At 40.3% G+C, this 14,043-nt stretch overlaps 2 protein-coding genes across 5 annotated transcripts in view; one reads left to right on the top strand and one right to left on the bottom strand.

Annotated features, from left to right (window-relative positions):
* Positions 1–9,228, top strand: part of HACD3 (3-hydroxyacyl-CoA dehydratase 3) — a 32,707-nt gene extending 23,479 nt beyond the window's left edge. Inside the window, exons 7-11 of the mRNA XM_036843179.1 lie at positions 81–208; positions 1,900–2,012; positions 3,218–3,324; positions 3,888–4,019; positions 7,537–9,228. Of these exons, the coding sequence (XP_036699074.1) occupies positions 81–208; positions 1,900–2,012; positions 3,218–3,324; positions 3,888–4,019; positions 7,537–7,613 (557 nt within the window). The 3' untranslated portion in view covers positions 7,614–9,228. The remainder of the gene's footprint in view (positions 1–80; positions 209–1,899; positions 2,013–3,217; positions 3,325–3,887; positions 4,020–7,536) is intronic.
* Positions 9,229–9,996: 768 nt separating this feature from the next.
* Positions 9,997–14,043, bottom strand: part of INTS14 (integrator complex subunit 14) — a 34,896-nt gene continuing 30,849 nt past the window's right edge. For 2 of the 4 annotated variants that reach the window (XM_036843064.1, XM_036843063.1), the window contains exons 11-12: positions 12,638–12,703; positions 10,001–10,843 (exon numbers count right to left, since the gene is read on the bottom strand). In XM_036843064.1, the coding sequence (XP_036698959.1) occupies positions 10,592–10,843; positions 12,638–12,703 (318 nt within the window). In that variant the 3' untranslated portion in view covers positions 10,001–10,591. Of the gene's footprint in view, positions 10,844–12,637; positions 12,704–14,043 lie in introns of all 4 variants that reach the window. The other 2 variants (XM_036843062.1, XM_036843065.1) reach the window with 2 other exon arrangements.

Below are 14,043 nucleotides of genomic sequence, written 5' to 3'. Positions count from 1 at the left end.
GTAAAGAGTTATCTAGTTTGCAAAATACTTCTGTTGGAATTTGCCGGTTGATTTACCCTTAATGTGTATTTGTCCCATAGAGTCCTTCTATGACACGTTCCACACCGTGGCTGACATGATGTATTTCTGCCAGATGCTGGCAGTTGTGGAAGCTATCAATGCAGCAATTGGAGTCACTAAGTCATCAGTGATACCTTCTCTTTTCCAGGTATTGAACAGTTGAGCTCGAGGGTGGGGAATGAAAGGTTTCAATGTTTATTTAGTAGGTATCCACACTTTGCTGGGAAGTCTCAGTTAGTAAAAATACCTATTTGCACAGGAATAGCATTGTTTTATCTGAACAAGTTGGAAAATGTGAAACCTGAGGGATATTTTTAAAAATAGACTTTTGCCATTTCAGGTCTATTTTATTGTTTACAATATCTTCGTGATATCACAAAGTTATAAAAAGAGCTTTAAAACTAGGGAAGCTTGATTCTCAGGCAGGAGTGGAAAACCCTAACCTCTTCTTAGATAGGGGTGTGCCTGGTCTCCTACCACCTCAGGTCAATGAAGGTGGTGTAATACCTGGGAACTCTCTTCACTTTGGACTTTCTTCCATGTATGAAGGTGGCTCTTCTGACTCATGTGGGGAGTTTCCCCCCCACCCCCAGTACATCTAGGTTGTTTCCTAATATTTGGAAGATTGCTATTAGGAATGGGACATCAAAGTCTTTCAGCCTCCTTGCCTTGTTCCCTAACTATGCAGTTACACATTATTAGATACCACCAACCCAGACTCAGGGGGAATCAGGTGACTGTTGGCTAGTATCTTCTGGATGCTGTTTTTATAGTTCAACCCTTTTCTGGCATATCAGCTCTGGCATTCTGATAGTATCAGTTGCATGGTAAAGGGTGTTAATACAGTAGCCTTGTTATTTCTTGGTTTTCCGTCCTTGGAAAGAGGTTGTTTTGTTTAGTTCAAAAAAATAAAAGTGGATAGTGAGTGACCCACTAATATGGAATAATACTTTTTTATGTCAAAGACTAGTACAAATAAGCATCAGGGTAGAATTTCTAGGGCAAGATAGGTTCGGTGTCATCACATCACATGCCTCCAGGGCATGCCATTCGTGTAGAATACAATGTGAGTGAAGCCTTTTGGAGTTGGGCAATACCACATGTGCCAACATGGATGAATCTTGGGAATGTCACATTGAGTAAGAAGCAAGTCAGAGTATAATACATAGAGTATGATTTCAGAAAGTTTAAAATCAAGCAAAATGAAACAATATACTGTTGAGGAATACATACGTAAGTAGTAAAACTGTAAAGACAAGCAGTGGAATGGTTAACGCAAGATAGTAGTTACTGGGACTTCCCTGGTGGTCCAGTGGTTAAGAATTTGCCTTCCAATACAGGGGACGAAGTTTCGATCCCTGGTTGGGGAACTAAGATCCCACATGCCGTGGGGCAACTAAGCCCCGCGCGCCACAACTAGAGAGAAGCCTGCATGCCTCAACGAAAGATCCCGCGTGCTGCACCTAAGACCCAAAGCAGCCAAAAATAAATAAATATTAAAAAAAAAAAAAAAGATAGTAGTTACTTACTATGGGGAGGGAGGGGGTGTGCCACACTGGTAACGTTCTGTTTCTTAACTTATGCAGACACAGATATTCACTTGGCAGTATTCTTTAAACTGTGTTTGAACGTGTGTAATACATATACACACACACACACACACACACACACGTCTGTCCACAAATACTGGCTTGGGCACTTTAACTTGTTCTAAGTTTTCTCAGTCTTTTTCTATTTACCTTGAATTTAGTGGGGTTACTTTTCAGATAATACATTTATATGTTGTTTTTTAAAAATATATTTTAAAACTTCTTTCTCTCTTTTGGGTCCTTTTAATAGCTTCTTGGAAGAAACTTCATTTTGTTTATCGTCTTTGGCACCATGGAAGAAATGCAAAACAAAGCTGTGGTTTTCTTTGTGTTTTATATATGGAGCACAGCTGAAATTTTGAGGTGGGTAGAAGTGCCAGGATGGTGTTTGAGTGCTTCTCCCACTCTGGAGCACCTCTCTTCTTGAGGGAGTTGCTGTCTTATCCAGAGTCTCATTTGATTTGAGATTAAGGTTCTGTGTGTGGAGAGTTCTACCTGCATCTGTGTGCTCTGTAAAGGTGAGGCAGTTTTTTTTTTTTAAACAGTCAGTGGATCATCATACCAGCCTGGGCACTGGAGAGCAGAGGGAGAGATCCAGAGAAATGAAAGGATCTTACCCTTCAGGATCTTGCTGTCTTGTTAGAAAGAGAGGACTCATTCACATGGAAAAATTCTTGAAAGGGCTGAAAAAACATGGGGCTGAAGGAGCATCCCAGGTTGGATGGAAGCAGTAAAGACTAGCCTTTGAGAAGGGATGATAGAAATGAATCTTTTACTACAAGATTACTGAAGTTTGAATTGACCTCTTATCTGATTCTTGCATTCTCAGTTGTCAATAGGAGAAATATCTTAAAAAAAATAAAAAGATCCAATTAAAGTAGATGTGTTCTTCTTTACCAGACCATACATATTCCATACTTCTTCGCTTTTCAGTCAAGTGGAGGGTTGGTTTTGCAAATTGACTCCTCAGCTCTAGGTTTGGTGGTATTTTGGTAAAGTTGACAGTTAAGAGGGAGAAAAGACATCAGCAGTCCTAGACTGTGTTTAAATGGAGTCTGTATCCCATGGCACCCAGTATACCCTCTAATCTACTTAACACAAAGGTGAAAGAGATTATAGGTACTTAATATTAACTTCTACTGTTTGGGGGGAAGCAACTTTCTTTTTTTATGTTATCTCTTTTTAAATAGAGTATTCGTGATCATAGATTAGAGGTCTTTTGTATACTTTAATTTTCATAATGTTCATTTATGCAGAGATAAAGTGTCTGTCAAAGTATCTGTCATCTTCACCTACTTGGAATGTAGATCAACTAGGAATAAAGCCAAAATGCTTCTGAGCATCTGTTCTATATACTGAACCTTTTCATAGAGGGTTCCTTTGAGACCTAAACTTAGTCTGCCGTTATTGAGAATTCATATCCTTTGAAGATTGGAGGAGGAGCATGATGGGAGTTTATAATTCTGCTAAGAAGAAGCCATGTGTGGCTAATTGTGAAATTATTGTTGAATGATGTTCTAGGGTTGCATTCAGTGGCTTTTAACATGTTAATTCCTTATTTTCAATAGGTACCCCTTCTACATGCTTTCCTGCATTGACATGGATTGGAAGGTGCTCACATGGCTTCGTTACACTATGTGGATTCCCCTATATCCTCTGGGATGTTTGGCAGAAGGTACTTTCAGGAACTCTAGGTTTTATACCTTAGCTCCAAGGGTGGCCAGTTCTTTCTTCCTCCCTCTGCCAGCCTTAGTCTGAAATATGGGTGTTGAACTTTTCAAGAATTTCTTTCTGGTGGCTTCCTGCCACAATACTCCTGGTATCCAGACTGTTCCAAGGAAGTAGCTCATTTTGTTAAGGTTTGGAAGCTGGGTGGTCATGCACTGCATGCTTCCTGTTTATATGGTACTTTTAATTTTCCAAAGCAAGTTCTTATTGATGACTTCATTTTATTACGACAAACACCTAATGAGTGAGTCAGGGATTTTTCTCTTCATTTTATGGAATAGGAAGCCCAGTGCTATCAGGTGACTGTTCCTCATTTATCCTTGTTGTCAGCTTGGAGGCTTATTTCCTAGGAAAGCTAGGGGGGAAAAAAAAGAGACATGAGCCCATTGTACAAAGAGGAGGAAGAAGCATTTTCAACAAACCCAGAAACTTTGAGGGGTTAGAAGGTTCTATCAGTAGATGTGACTGTATTTCATTTGCTTCTAAAACGTTCTTGTTTCTGCTTTTCAGCCGTCTCAGTGATCCAGTCCATTCCAATATTTAATGAAACAGGAAGATTCAGCTTCACATTGCCATATCCAGTGAAAATCAAAGTTAGATTTTCCTTTTTTCTTCAGATTTATCTTATAATATTATTTTTAGGTAAGTATTGGCTCTGTAATAGACCTTTTTTCTGTTACTTCTTAGAAGGTAGAGTTAAATGATTCAGAGTTTTAAAAATCCTTATTAGTATTCTTACTTTCAAAAGAGTAGAAATAAGTTAGAGAACGATTACTTTGCAAAACAGACCCATTAGGAGAATATGCTATGTGTGGAAGTATTTCTTCCCACATCTCCAGTGATTGAGTTATCTTCTTGAAATGCTCTAGGTCATTGGGACTTCACCATATTTCATGTTTAAAACAATTTAAGCAGCTCTTTTAAAACTGAATAAAAAATGAATAAAAAGCTCATTTTACTTCTACTAATTTCAGTAGCAGATCCCTTATCCAGAGGAATTATTACAGAGGTGGTGATACAGCTGGCAGCAAGGAGGGAAGGCAGTAAAGGCCTCTGAGCAGCCAAGAGACGTCAGAAGGCTTCTACCTAACAATAGGAAAGCCCCCCACTCCTCATGTAAAGCGTTGCTTATTTATTAGTTTACTTTTATATAAAACCATAAAGTTTTGCCTTAACTCATAAAAACTAAGCACTAAAAGAAGGGAAAGAGAAGTAAACCTAAATTATTGCAAATATGAGAGATTTAAAAGCCTTCCTAATTATGAGGATTGTTTACTTTAGATGAAGTTCTAACACATTTTAATATACTTACATATATTTCTCCCTGTTGTATTTCACAAGTCTTGAGGTGGCCTTAAAGTATGGCTGTATGGTCTCCTGGCAACAGAAGGATGTGACAGCAGATAGTATACTGGTTATCTTTTTCTGTGTAACAAATTACCCCAAAACTTAGCAGCCTAAGACAGAAAACATTTATTATCTCGCATGTATTCTGAGAGTCAGGAAGTAGGCTAGCTGGGTGGCCCTGGCTCAGGGACGCTCATGAGGTTTCGTCAAGCTGTCAGCTCAGCTGGGGCTACAGTTTCTGCACACTTGGCTGGGGCTGGAGGATCTGCTGCAAGCTCGCTTATGTAGCTGTGGACAGGAGGCTTCAGTTTCCTGCCATAGTACTTCTCCACGCGGATGCTCATGACATGGCTTCTCCCCAGAGCAAATGATCTGGAAGAAAGCAGAAGCCACACGGCCTTTTTTTTTTTGCCGTTAAAAAATTTATTTATTATTGAAATATATTTGACATAAAACATTGTATAACTTTAAGGTATAACATGTTGATTTGATACATTTATCAATTGTAATAAGATTGCCATTATAGTGATAATTAGCACTTCTATCATGTCCACACTGCTTTTTATAACCTAAACTCAGAAGTGACATACTATCACTTTTTTTAAAGAAGAATTTATTATTTATTTATTTATTTGTTGGCTGTGTTGGGTCTTCGTTGCTGCACATGGGCTTTCTCTAGTTGTGGCGAGCGGGGGCTACTCTTTGTTGTGGTGTGCGGGCTTCTCATTGCGGTGGCTTCTCTTGTTGCGGAGCACAGGCTCTAGGCGTGCGGACTTCAGTAGTTGTGGCTTCCGGGCTCTAGAACGCAGGCTCAGTAGTTGTGGCGCACGGGGGCTTAGTTGCTCCGCAGCATGTGGGATCTTCCCGGACCAGGGCTCGAACCCACGTCCCCTGCATTGGCAGGTGGATTCTTAACCACTGCGCCACCAGGGAAGCCCCGACATAGTATCACTTTTGCTGTATTCTCTTTCTTACACAGATCAACCTTGTATAATGTGGGAGGGGACTACACAAGGGTATGAAATACCAGGAGGTAGGGATTATTGGGGACCAGCTTGGAGGCTGGCTTCCCCAGACTGAGAGGGAGACCACAAAAAGTAAACCCAAGAAGTTGGAAGCCCAGTGATCTTGGTTATTTATTTATTTATTTATCCTCACCGTGCAGCTTGTGGGATCTTAGTTCCCCAACCAGGGATTGAACCCGGGCCCTTGGCAGTGAAAGCGTGGAGTCCTAACCACTGGACCACCAGGAAATTCCCGATCTTGGTCATTTAGAAGTGGGGGAGAAGAGACCTACACTCTTTAGGAGCCCCTCGGAATCAGCACATGGCAGAAGTGCAGTTAAATAATATACATTATGGGGGCAGGTCATCTGCCAAAGGTTAAATTTTATTCCATTTGTTCTTCTTTTCCATTTCAGAAAGATTTCAAACCAAAAATGTTAAAACGTTTGGCGCTTTAAGGGAGTAAGCTTCAATTTGGAAAATGTACTCATTAAAAGAGCTCTTTACCTCTATTACTGGATAAATCTAGTACTACTGTAATTAGGCTCCATGAGGTGGGCCTACTGAAAGTGTTAAAAAGGAATAAGTGTTGGAAAGACCCTTAAAATATTTTACTAAAAAAGCTAGAAGGGTAGACGTATTTTATTTATGTATTTAAAAAAATATTTATTTATTTATTTATTTGGCTGCACCGGGTCTTAGTTGCGGCATGCAGGATCTTTGTTGCCGCATGCGGGATCTTTAGTTGCGGCATGATTTTAGTTGTGGCATGCAGGCTCTTAGTTGTGGCATGCAGCATCTAGTTCCCTGACCAGGGATCGAACCTGGGCCCCCTGCATTGGGAGCGCAGAGTTGTAACCACTGGACCACCGGAGAAGTCCCAGGTAGATGTATTTTAATGTGCACTAACCCTAGTGGCTTTTCCTTGTGTTGTTTAAGCTATTGCATATTCTAACTTACAAGGTTCTGTATTCATATTTAGTTTGCCTACAATGAATATGTAGTTCTTATTCTTCAGAATGAAATAAATCCTAAATCTACGTAATTTGGAAGCAGTATAACAACCAGTTATATTTGTGTATGGATCAAACATATGTTCTCTCACAATGTCTGTAAAATAAGTGTTTTTAACCCTGTAGTACAGTGAGAAAACTGAGGTGAGACTAAGCTGCAGAACTACTCAGTGATCACATAGGATTGAAATTTTCTTCTGGCTCTTAAATCCTGTGTTTTTCTAGTTCACTGAATTGTGTGCTTCCTAGAAAAGCGTCTCATACCTTTTAGGCTATTGCTTAATACATATTATTGCATAGCCTTGAATTAAAAATTAGTTTCTCTCTGTTTCAGATTTGTGTATTTTATGTAAATTCTACCTTAAAAGAAAGGAAAAAAAAGAATACTGAACTCTAATTAATGAAATTTTTAGGGGTGAAGTGTACTGATGTCTGCAGCTTACATTGAAATACATAAAGAATGAGATGGGAATGGGTATGTGATAAAGTAAATGTAAAAAAAAGTTAAAATCTAGGTGGTATTCACTGTACAATGGTTTAATCTTCTGTATATTTGAAATTTTTCATAGTAAAATATGGGAGAAAATTAAATTGTAGAACCCACTGGGGAAAAATTGAATTGTCTCTAGTGCATTATTAATATTTGTTCTAAGTTGTACTTCCTGAGCAGCTGCAGTAAGCACAGGGCTGTGGGATATGAAAAACAGACAACTAGGGACTGTCCTGCCCCAAGAGCTTCTGCTTATAAACAGAGACAAAGATTCTCATTTCTAATTGGCCTCTTTTCTTTTTCAGGATTATACATAAATTTCCGTCATCTTTATAAACAGCGCAGGCGGCGCTTTGGACAAAAAAAGAAAAAGATCCACTAAAAAGAGAGATTTAGATGACTTCTTGCCAGTTTGAGCCTAATCTATAATTCTTACAGTTTTACCTTCTTGTACTGATGTAAAAGTTTTTTTAAAGTTAAATGATTAAATTCTCAGTGAGGCTATCTTCCTTTTTCCCCAGTAACATTCCTGAATTTACTGTATTATCTTAGTGTAGTACTTGCATGACATGGATTCCTGATACCTGATGACAGGTTCATTCCTGTGTATTCCGTTAATGACAGCAAAAGACGCAGCCCTACCCCCACCCACTCCATGTCCAGTCAGTCTGTTTCACACAGGCCAGAGATACTTCTTCAGTGCCCTGATGCTACCAGCTACTGGCCATTCTTATAGCTGGGATTTGTTCTTTTCAGCTATTGCTTGTGAAAAAAAAAAAAAGCAAGACTATGTTGCTGTATAGGAGGCTGTGAAAGTGACTCAGACAAGGACCTAATATATTCTGTACCCAAGGGGCTACTTGTTAAGTGGGTTGGCATTGATTTTCTGGAAATCGAGTTTTACTCAGTCATTGATAAAACATTTCTGAGTCTGAGTAGGCCTGGAGGACACATATTACCTCTGAATCTTTTGGTCTCTCTAACAACATCTTAACCTGCGTGGGCACTGGAGAGGCACAGGGTGATTTGAGAGAAACCAGTCAGAACCTTGGAACACCATGATCACTTACTTCATTCCTAGCTAAATCAGAACTATTTTCAACACGAAAGAAAGATGAAACATTAGTTAGAAAACAATGAGATTATAAGAGTTCCAAACGCAAATGGTGCTACAGGGATCAAAAGGGTCAAACTGGCCATGCAGCCTGTGGCAAACTGGAAACATCAGAGTAGGCCAAGTAAAAATACCTATGAAACTGTCTTAGGCTGTGCACAGACCTAAAAAACTGTGTTCCTTCCCCTGCATTGACTTAGTCCATTTACTTGTGTCAGAGTGAGTTGGTGGAACTGTTTGAATAGGCCTCAAAAACACCTGCTTTTTATTTTGCTGTTGTTTCACCTGTCTGCAGTAGGACAGTGAAAACAGAGTGAGAACTTTGGCTGGAGAACCACCAGCTGAGCCTTTAACAATTCCTGGCAGGAAATCCACCAGCAGAGGAACTGAAAAAAATCTAGACACTATGATTTGGCCATTGTCGAAAACATCAGTTTTCCCTAATACATTCCAAGTAAACCAAGTAATGTTTATATATAAGAATTTAAGGTATGATGGCTCTTTCTGTTCTGCCATTCCCATTGTTCTTGGGGGAAAGGGGACTCAGTGGGTTATGCTGTTTCTCTGAGCCCAAGATGGAAACTTGGTTTGACCTAAGTAAAAACATCTGATTAGCATAGGCTGGTTGATATTTTTACAAGTTCATTGCACCGAAGGATATTTTGCATGTCTGCAACTTCTGTCAACATTTGTTTGTATTAATTTCTGGTGTTCTTTCAACTGACTTTCTATGTGTAATTGGGCAGATCAGCTTTACAGCAGATTATGCTGTATCTTTGTGGCAGAATCTTGTATTCTTAGTGATTGTTATAAACCCCTTTATTGCTGTCTGAGAAAGCTAAAGATTGTGTATTTCTATTAAACATTTACAATTAAAATCTTAGTAACTTGTGTTTAAAGATCATTTAGTCTAATGGTTTCCAAATTGTTAGTGATAAATACCTTTGTTTAGACAAAATATTATATAGGCATACCTCGCTTTATTGCACTTCACAGATACTTGCATTTTTTAGAAATTGAAGATCTGTGGCAACCCTGTGTTGTCAGATGATGGATAGCATTTTTTAGCAGTAAATATTTTTTAATCAAGGTATATACATTTTATTTTAGACAGAATGCTATCGCACACTTAATAGACTACAGTATAGTGTAAACATAACATTTTTATATACTGGGAAACCAAGAAATTCGTGTGACTCACTTTAGTGAAATATTTGCTTCACTGCGGTGGCCTGGAGGCAAACCTGCAAAACCTCTGAGGTATGCCTATATAGCAATTCAGCATGTTAACTAAAACATGGTTGCTTGGGTTGAAGCAGCCATCCCTTAGGAGGTTTACAGAACAATCTGAAAAGCACTGATGATGTAAATAAAGCCTGGAGAAGTTAGATGACTTGCCCAGGGCCATGAAGCTAGCTCATGAACTGGAACCATAACTGACTACAGTGATGTCAGAATCTACCTGGATGGAACCTGGCTTAGGCAGTGAAGCAGTGAGGCCTAACCAGTGTCACAAACAAGGAAGTCAGTATGGAACCCAAGGAACCATCAAGATTGATGAATCTATGCTACTTAGGAAGTTAAACTTATACTTAGGTTATAGGACAGAGCAAAAGGCAAAGAAAGACCCATTAATTTCCCAGTGAAACCATTTTATAGAAAATCAAATATTTTATTTTCATTAAAAAAAATTTGAAGAAACAAATCATTTTATACATTTATGGTTGCTGTTTAAAAGTTTGTATCTCAAGATATACCAAAAGCACTTAAGGGTTACCACCGACATTTTGCCCAAGTTCTAAGGAAATTCTGAAACTTAGTGATGTTGAGCTTGTACTTAGCAAGTCTCCTTTCCCAACCATAGGTACCTGAAAATGTCCCTGTGGCTGGGAGAGGAGAATAGTGAAGGGCATTTCAGGAACAGAGAACCCAGGTTGTTAGGGTGCCCGAGGAAGGTGGAGAGGGCTCTACGCTTGTCAGTCCTTCAGGCTTCTCAGGAGACGTGCCCATTGTGGGAGCAACAGCTGTCTTTTGGTTTTAAAGACTCTGAGCTCCAGAAAGCTAAGGTCAAAGCCCGAGCAGCTGCCCACCCTGCAGAACCCTTCTCAGAGTAGCAGAGTCAAACCTGCAAGTGGTGCTTCTGAGGCAGCCTTGGGAAGGTCTTTGGGTAGCTGTTGCAGAGGTGAACAGACCAGAAACGTTTTTACCCTAAATTATTTTCACTTGAAAAAAGAATGAAGTCAGCTTCACATTCTTTCAGCGCTGCTCCCAGAGAAGTCTGTCTGCAAAGGTGTGATGTTGTGGTCATACCCGGCGTACTCGGAGGTGCCAGTACTGGCCAGCTTGAGCTGCTGGGCGGCGTGAGTCAGCTGGAACGCAGCATCGGGGTGAGCTGTGTCAGGCAGCAGCGTGCACTCCCTTTCTAGCATGTCAGCCACCCCTTTGAGCAGGTCCAGGAAACCGAAGGCCAAGGCAGCCTTTCGTAAACGGTTCAGCTCCTAAAACAATAAAAGACACCAATGTTCCTGAAGTGCGTTCTCCTCATCACATACTTTCTAAGTGCTCAGCTTAGTATAAATTCTCCTTGATCCCCAATCTTAAATGAGCATTTTTATATGAGAACAAATGCTTGTACAGAGATGCCAATAACGAGAGGGTGATGACATGACTGGGAAGTGGTTCCTCTGCAGGTGATCAGAAAGCTAAGGAAGACACAGGTGACTGAAACTCAGGTCATCCTCACCACAGTTCATGAGCACTTAGGCCAAACGTGGTGAGGTACTTTGTAGATTCTGCATAGAAATGACATCCTCCTGATCTGAGGTATCTCATTTAGCATTATACCCTCTAGGTCTCTCCACGTTCCTGCATGAGCACTTGGGCCAAACATGGTGAGGTGCTTTGCATACATCATTTCGTGTACTCATAACTCTATGGAGGATACTTTTCCTCCGTTACTCAGGTACGGAAAAGGCTTGCCCCAAACCTCAGAGGGCTCTTAACCCTCTGGTGCCTCTCTGGTTGGAGCCTTAGACTGAATGACGATGAACATGTTTGGAGGAGGCACTGGAGGAGTCAGTAGGTCTGACCCCAAAGATTACCACAAAAGGTTGAGTAGTGGATGGAAGCACAGAAATATGAAATGCCCCATCTATCACTTAGCAGTGTGATCTGGGCAAGCTGTGTAGCCTTTTCTGGGTGTCAATGGCCGCATTTACAAAATGAGGATAACCTCTTCCACGCCCACTGGAGGAGCTGACACAGCCATCTGTTAGAGGCCCTTTCCTGTAGGTTATATAAAACCAGAAAAGAGAAATGGACTTTCTGACCACCTCTCTACTATCATCTGTTTACAACTGAAAAGTTCAGAAGGCCGAAGTACAAGTGTGCCACTCTGAATAGACAGCTCTGCAGGGAGACAGGGCCTACAGCCAAGGAGTGGTCATCAAGGGCCTAGGGCTTCAGTTAGTGGGGGACATGGCGGGCTGGGCAGCTCTCTGGTTGAACTCTGCTTGATTTCACCAGCTCGCTACATAATTAGGTTTGAAGACATAAAGGTAATAAGATAACACCCAGACAAAGCACATATGTTCTCTGGAAGAGAGGCTACCCTGGAGCTGGCTGTGTGTACCGTACTTTAACATCTGCAAGCTAGGACACAACTGCCAATACAGCATACCTCACACTGCCACTTAATTTAATTTCAGCCAAACACCAGAAGGACAGGGGAGAAGCATTGAGTGACCTTAAATGCCCCTCAACTCCACCCCATCCCTTGTAACTTCATTCCACCAATGGTTCTGCATTAGCTAGGTATGATTCTGGAGGGCCATCCTTTTGCAATTCATAAATGTGCAATTTTAGAAGTCATTCCTGGAAGCAGATCCTCTGGTACAATAAGAATGTTCTGAGCAATCACCATCCCTGGAAGTCACATACCCTGGTTGTCTGGAGTTAGACTGGATACCCATATGGGAGCAGTGAGGAGGTTTAAGGGCTATGACCCACAGGTCCTTTCAGCTCCTTCCCTCAGCCATTCACAACAGCACCAACACAGCGAAGACCCGCTGCACAGAACTAGGCCATTTAAACACTTCTGATTCCTGGGTTTTAGGGCAGCAACAGACTTATCACTTCTACTGACTTTACTGATGAAAAACCTAAGGCACAAACAAACCATACACTTCTAATCCCTGTCCATGTTCAACGTTACCCCACATTACTGTGAACTGTTTATTTCTGGCACACATCCCGGGGCCCACCCTCATTCCCTATAATTCTGATAGTCTTACCTTATAGAATGTCTGTGTTTTTTCAGGTAGTTTCCTTGCATTTCTTAAAATCTTCTGTACATCTGTCTATCGAGGGTAAAAAGAATTTAACATTAGAATTCTGTGGTAAAAAGGGAAAGAATACAAAAGGACGGCTTTAAATTAAAAAAATGAAAATGAGAAAAGAGTTACAATGTCAAGATGAGGATCCCTTCTGAGTTAATGTCATCGTTCAACATTAGTAAAGCATCTCCCTCCTTCAAAAGGCTTGATGATGATAAATCCCTTGGTGATAATAATGAACTTGTCACAAAACACCCCCAGTAAACCCATACATCTATGGCCGCTGCTTTTTGACAAGGGTACCAAGACCATCCAATGGGGGAAAGAGCAGTCTCTAACAAATGGTGCTTGGATAACTGGATAGCCACCCGCAAAAAAATGAAGTTGGACTCTTACTTCATACCATATACAAAAAATGGACTCAAAATGGATCAGAGGCCTAAATGTAAGAGCTAAAACTATAAAACTCTTTTCATGACAACAGTAGAGCAACAAAAGAAAAAATAAATTTGGCAAATGTTCATAGCAGCATTATTCATAATAGCCAAAAGGTGGAAATAATTCAAAAGTTCACCAACTGAACGAATGGATAAACAAAACGTGGTTTATTTATACAATGGACTATTACTCAGCCATCAAAAGGAAAGAAGTACTGATACATGCTACAACATGAATGAACATTGAAAACATTATGCTGACTGAAAGAAGTCAAACACAAAAGGCCACATATAATATGATGCAGTTTACATGAAATATCCAGAACAGGCAAATCCTTATAGACAGAAAGCAGATTAGTGGCTGACAAGAGCTGGGGGAAGAGTGATTTGTTTAGTGGGCATAGGATTTCCTTTTGGGGTGATGAAAATGTTTTGGAACTAGATAGTGGTGATGGTTGTGTAACACTGTGATTGTACTAAATGCCACTGAATTGTAACTTTAAAATGTTTGAAATGGTAAATCTTGTTATGTGCACCTCACCATAATGAAACATTACACCCAGATCAAAGCAAAATTTTAAAAATAATTTTAGAAAAATTCAGCTCTCTTTCTGACAGGGAAGTGTTGGGGTCAGTGATGGCAAGAAAAAGGGAGAACTTGAATTTCCAACAAAAGGAAGAGTCCCCTTAGCCATGGCAGGATGTGTCCAGTCTCCCTGAAAAGGGGGCTAGAAGAGACTTATGCCATCAACAGAAGCTAATTCTGTGGTCAGGTGTCCTGACTGCCTCTTCTCATTTGGCTTAGGTTGGACTCGCTGGAAGAACAAAGGAAAAAAAAAAAAGGCACTCAAATGATAAAAAAGGCTCAAAAAGTGATTTTTCAAAATAGGTATAACACTGCTATATTTAAAATGGAAAACCAGCGAG

This window comes from Balaenoptera musculus, chromosome 2 (genome assembly GCF_009873245.2).
Source record: "Balaenoptera musculus isolate JJ_BM4_2016_0621 chromosome 2, mBalMus1.pri.v3, whole genome shotgun sequence".
Classification (NCBI taxonomy): Eukaryota; Metazoa; Chordata; class Mammalia; order Artiodactyla; family Balaenopteridae; genus Balaenoptera; species Balaenoptera musculus.
Note: the sequence above shows the minus strand (reverse complement) of the source record. Positions and strands in the feature narration are given on the sequence as shown.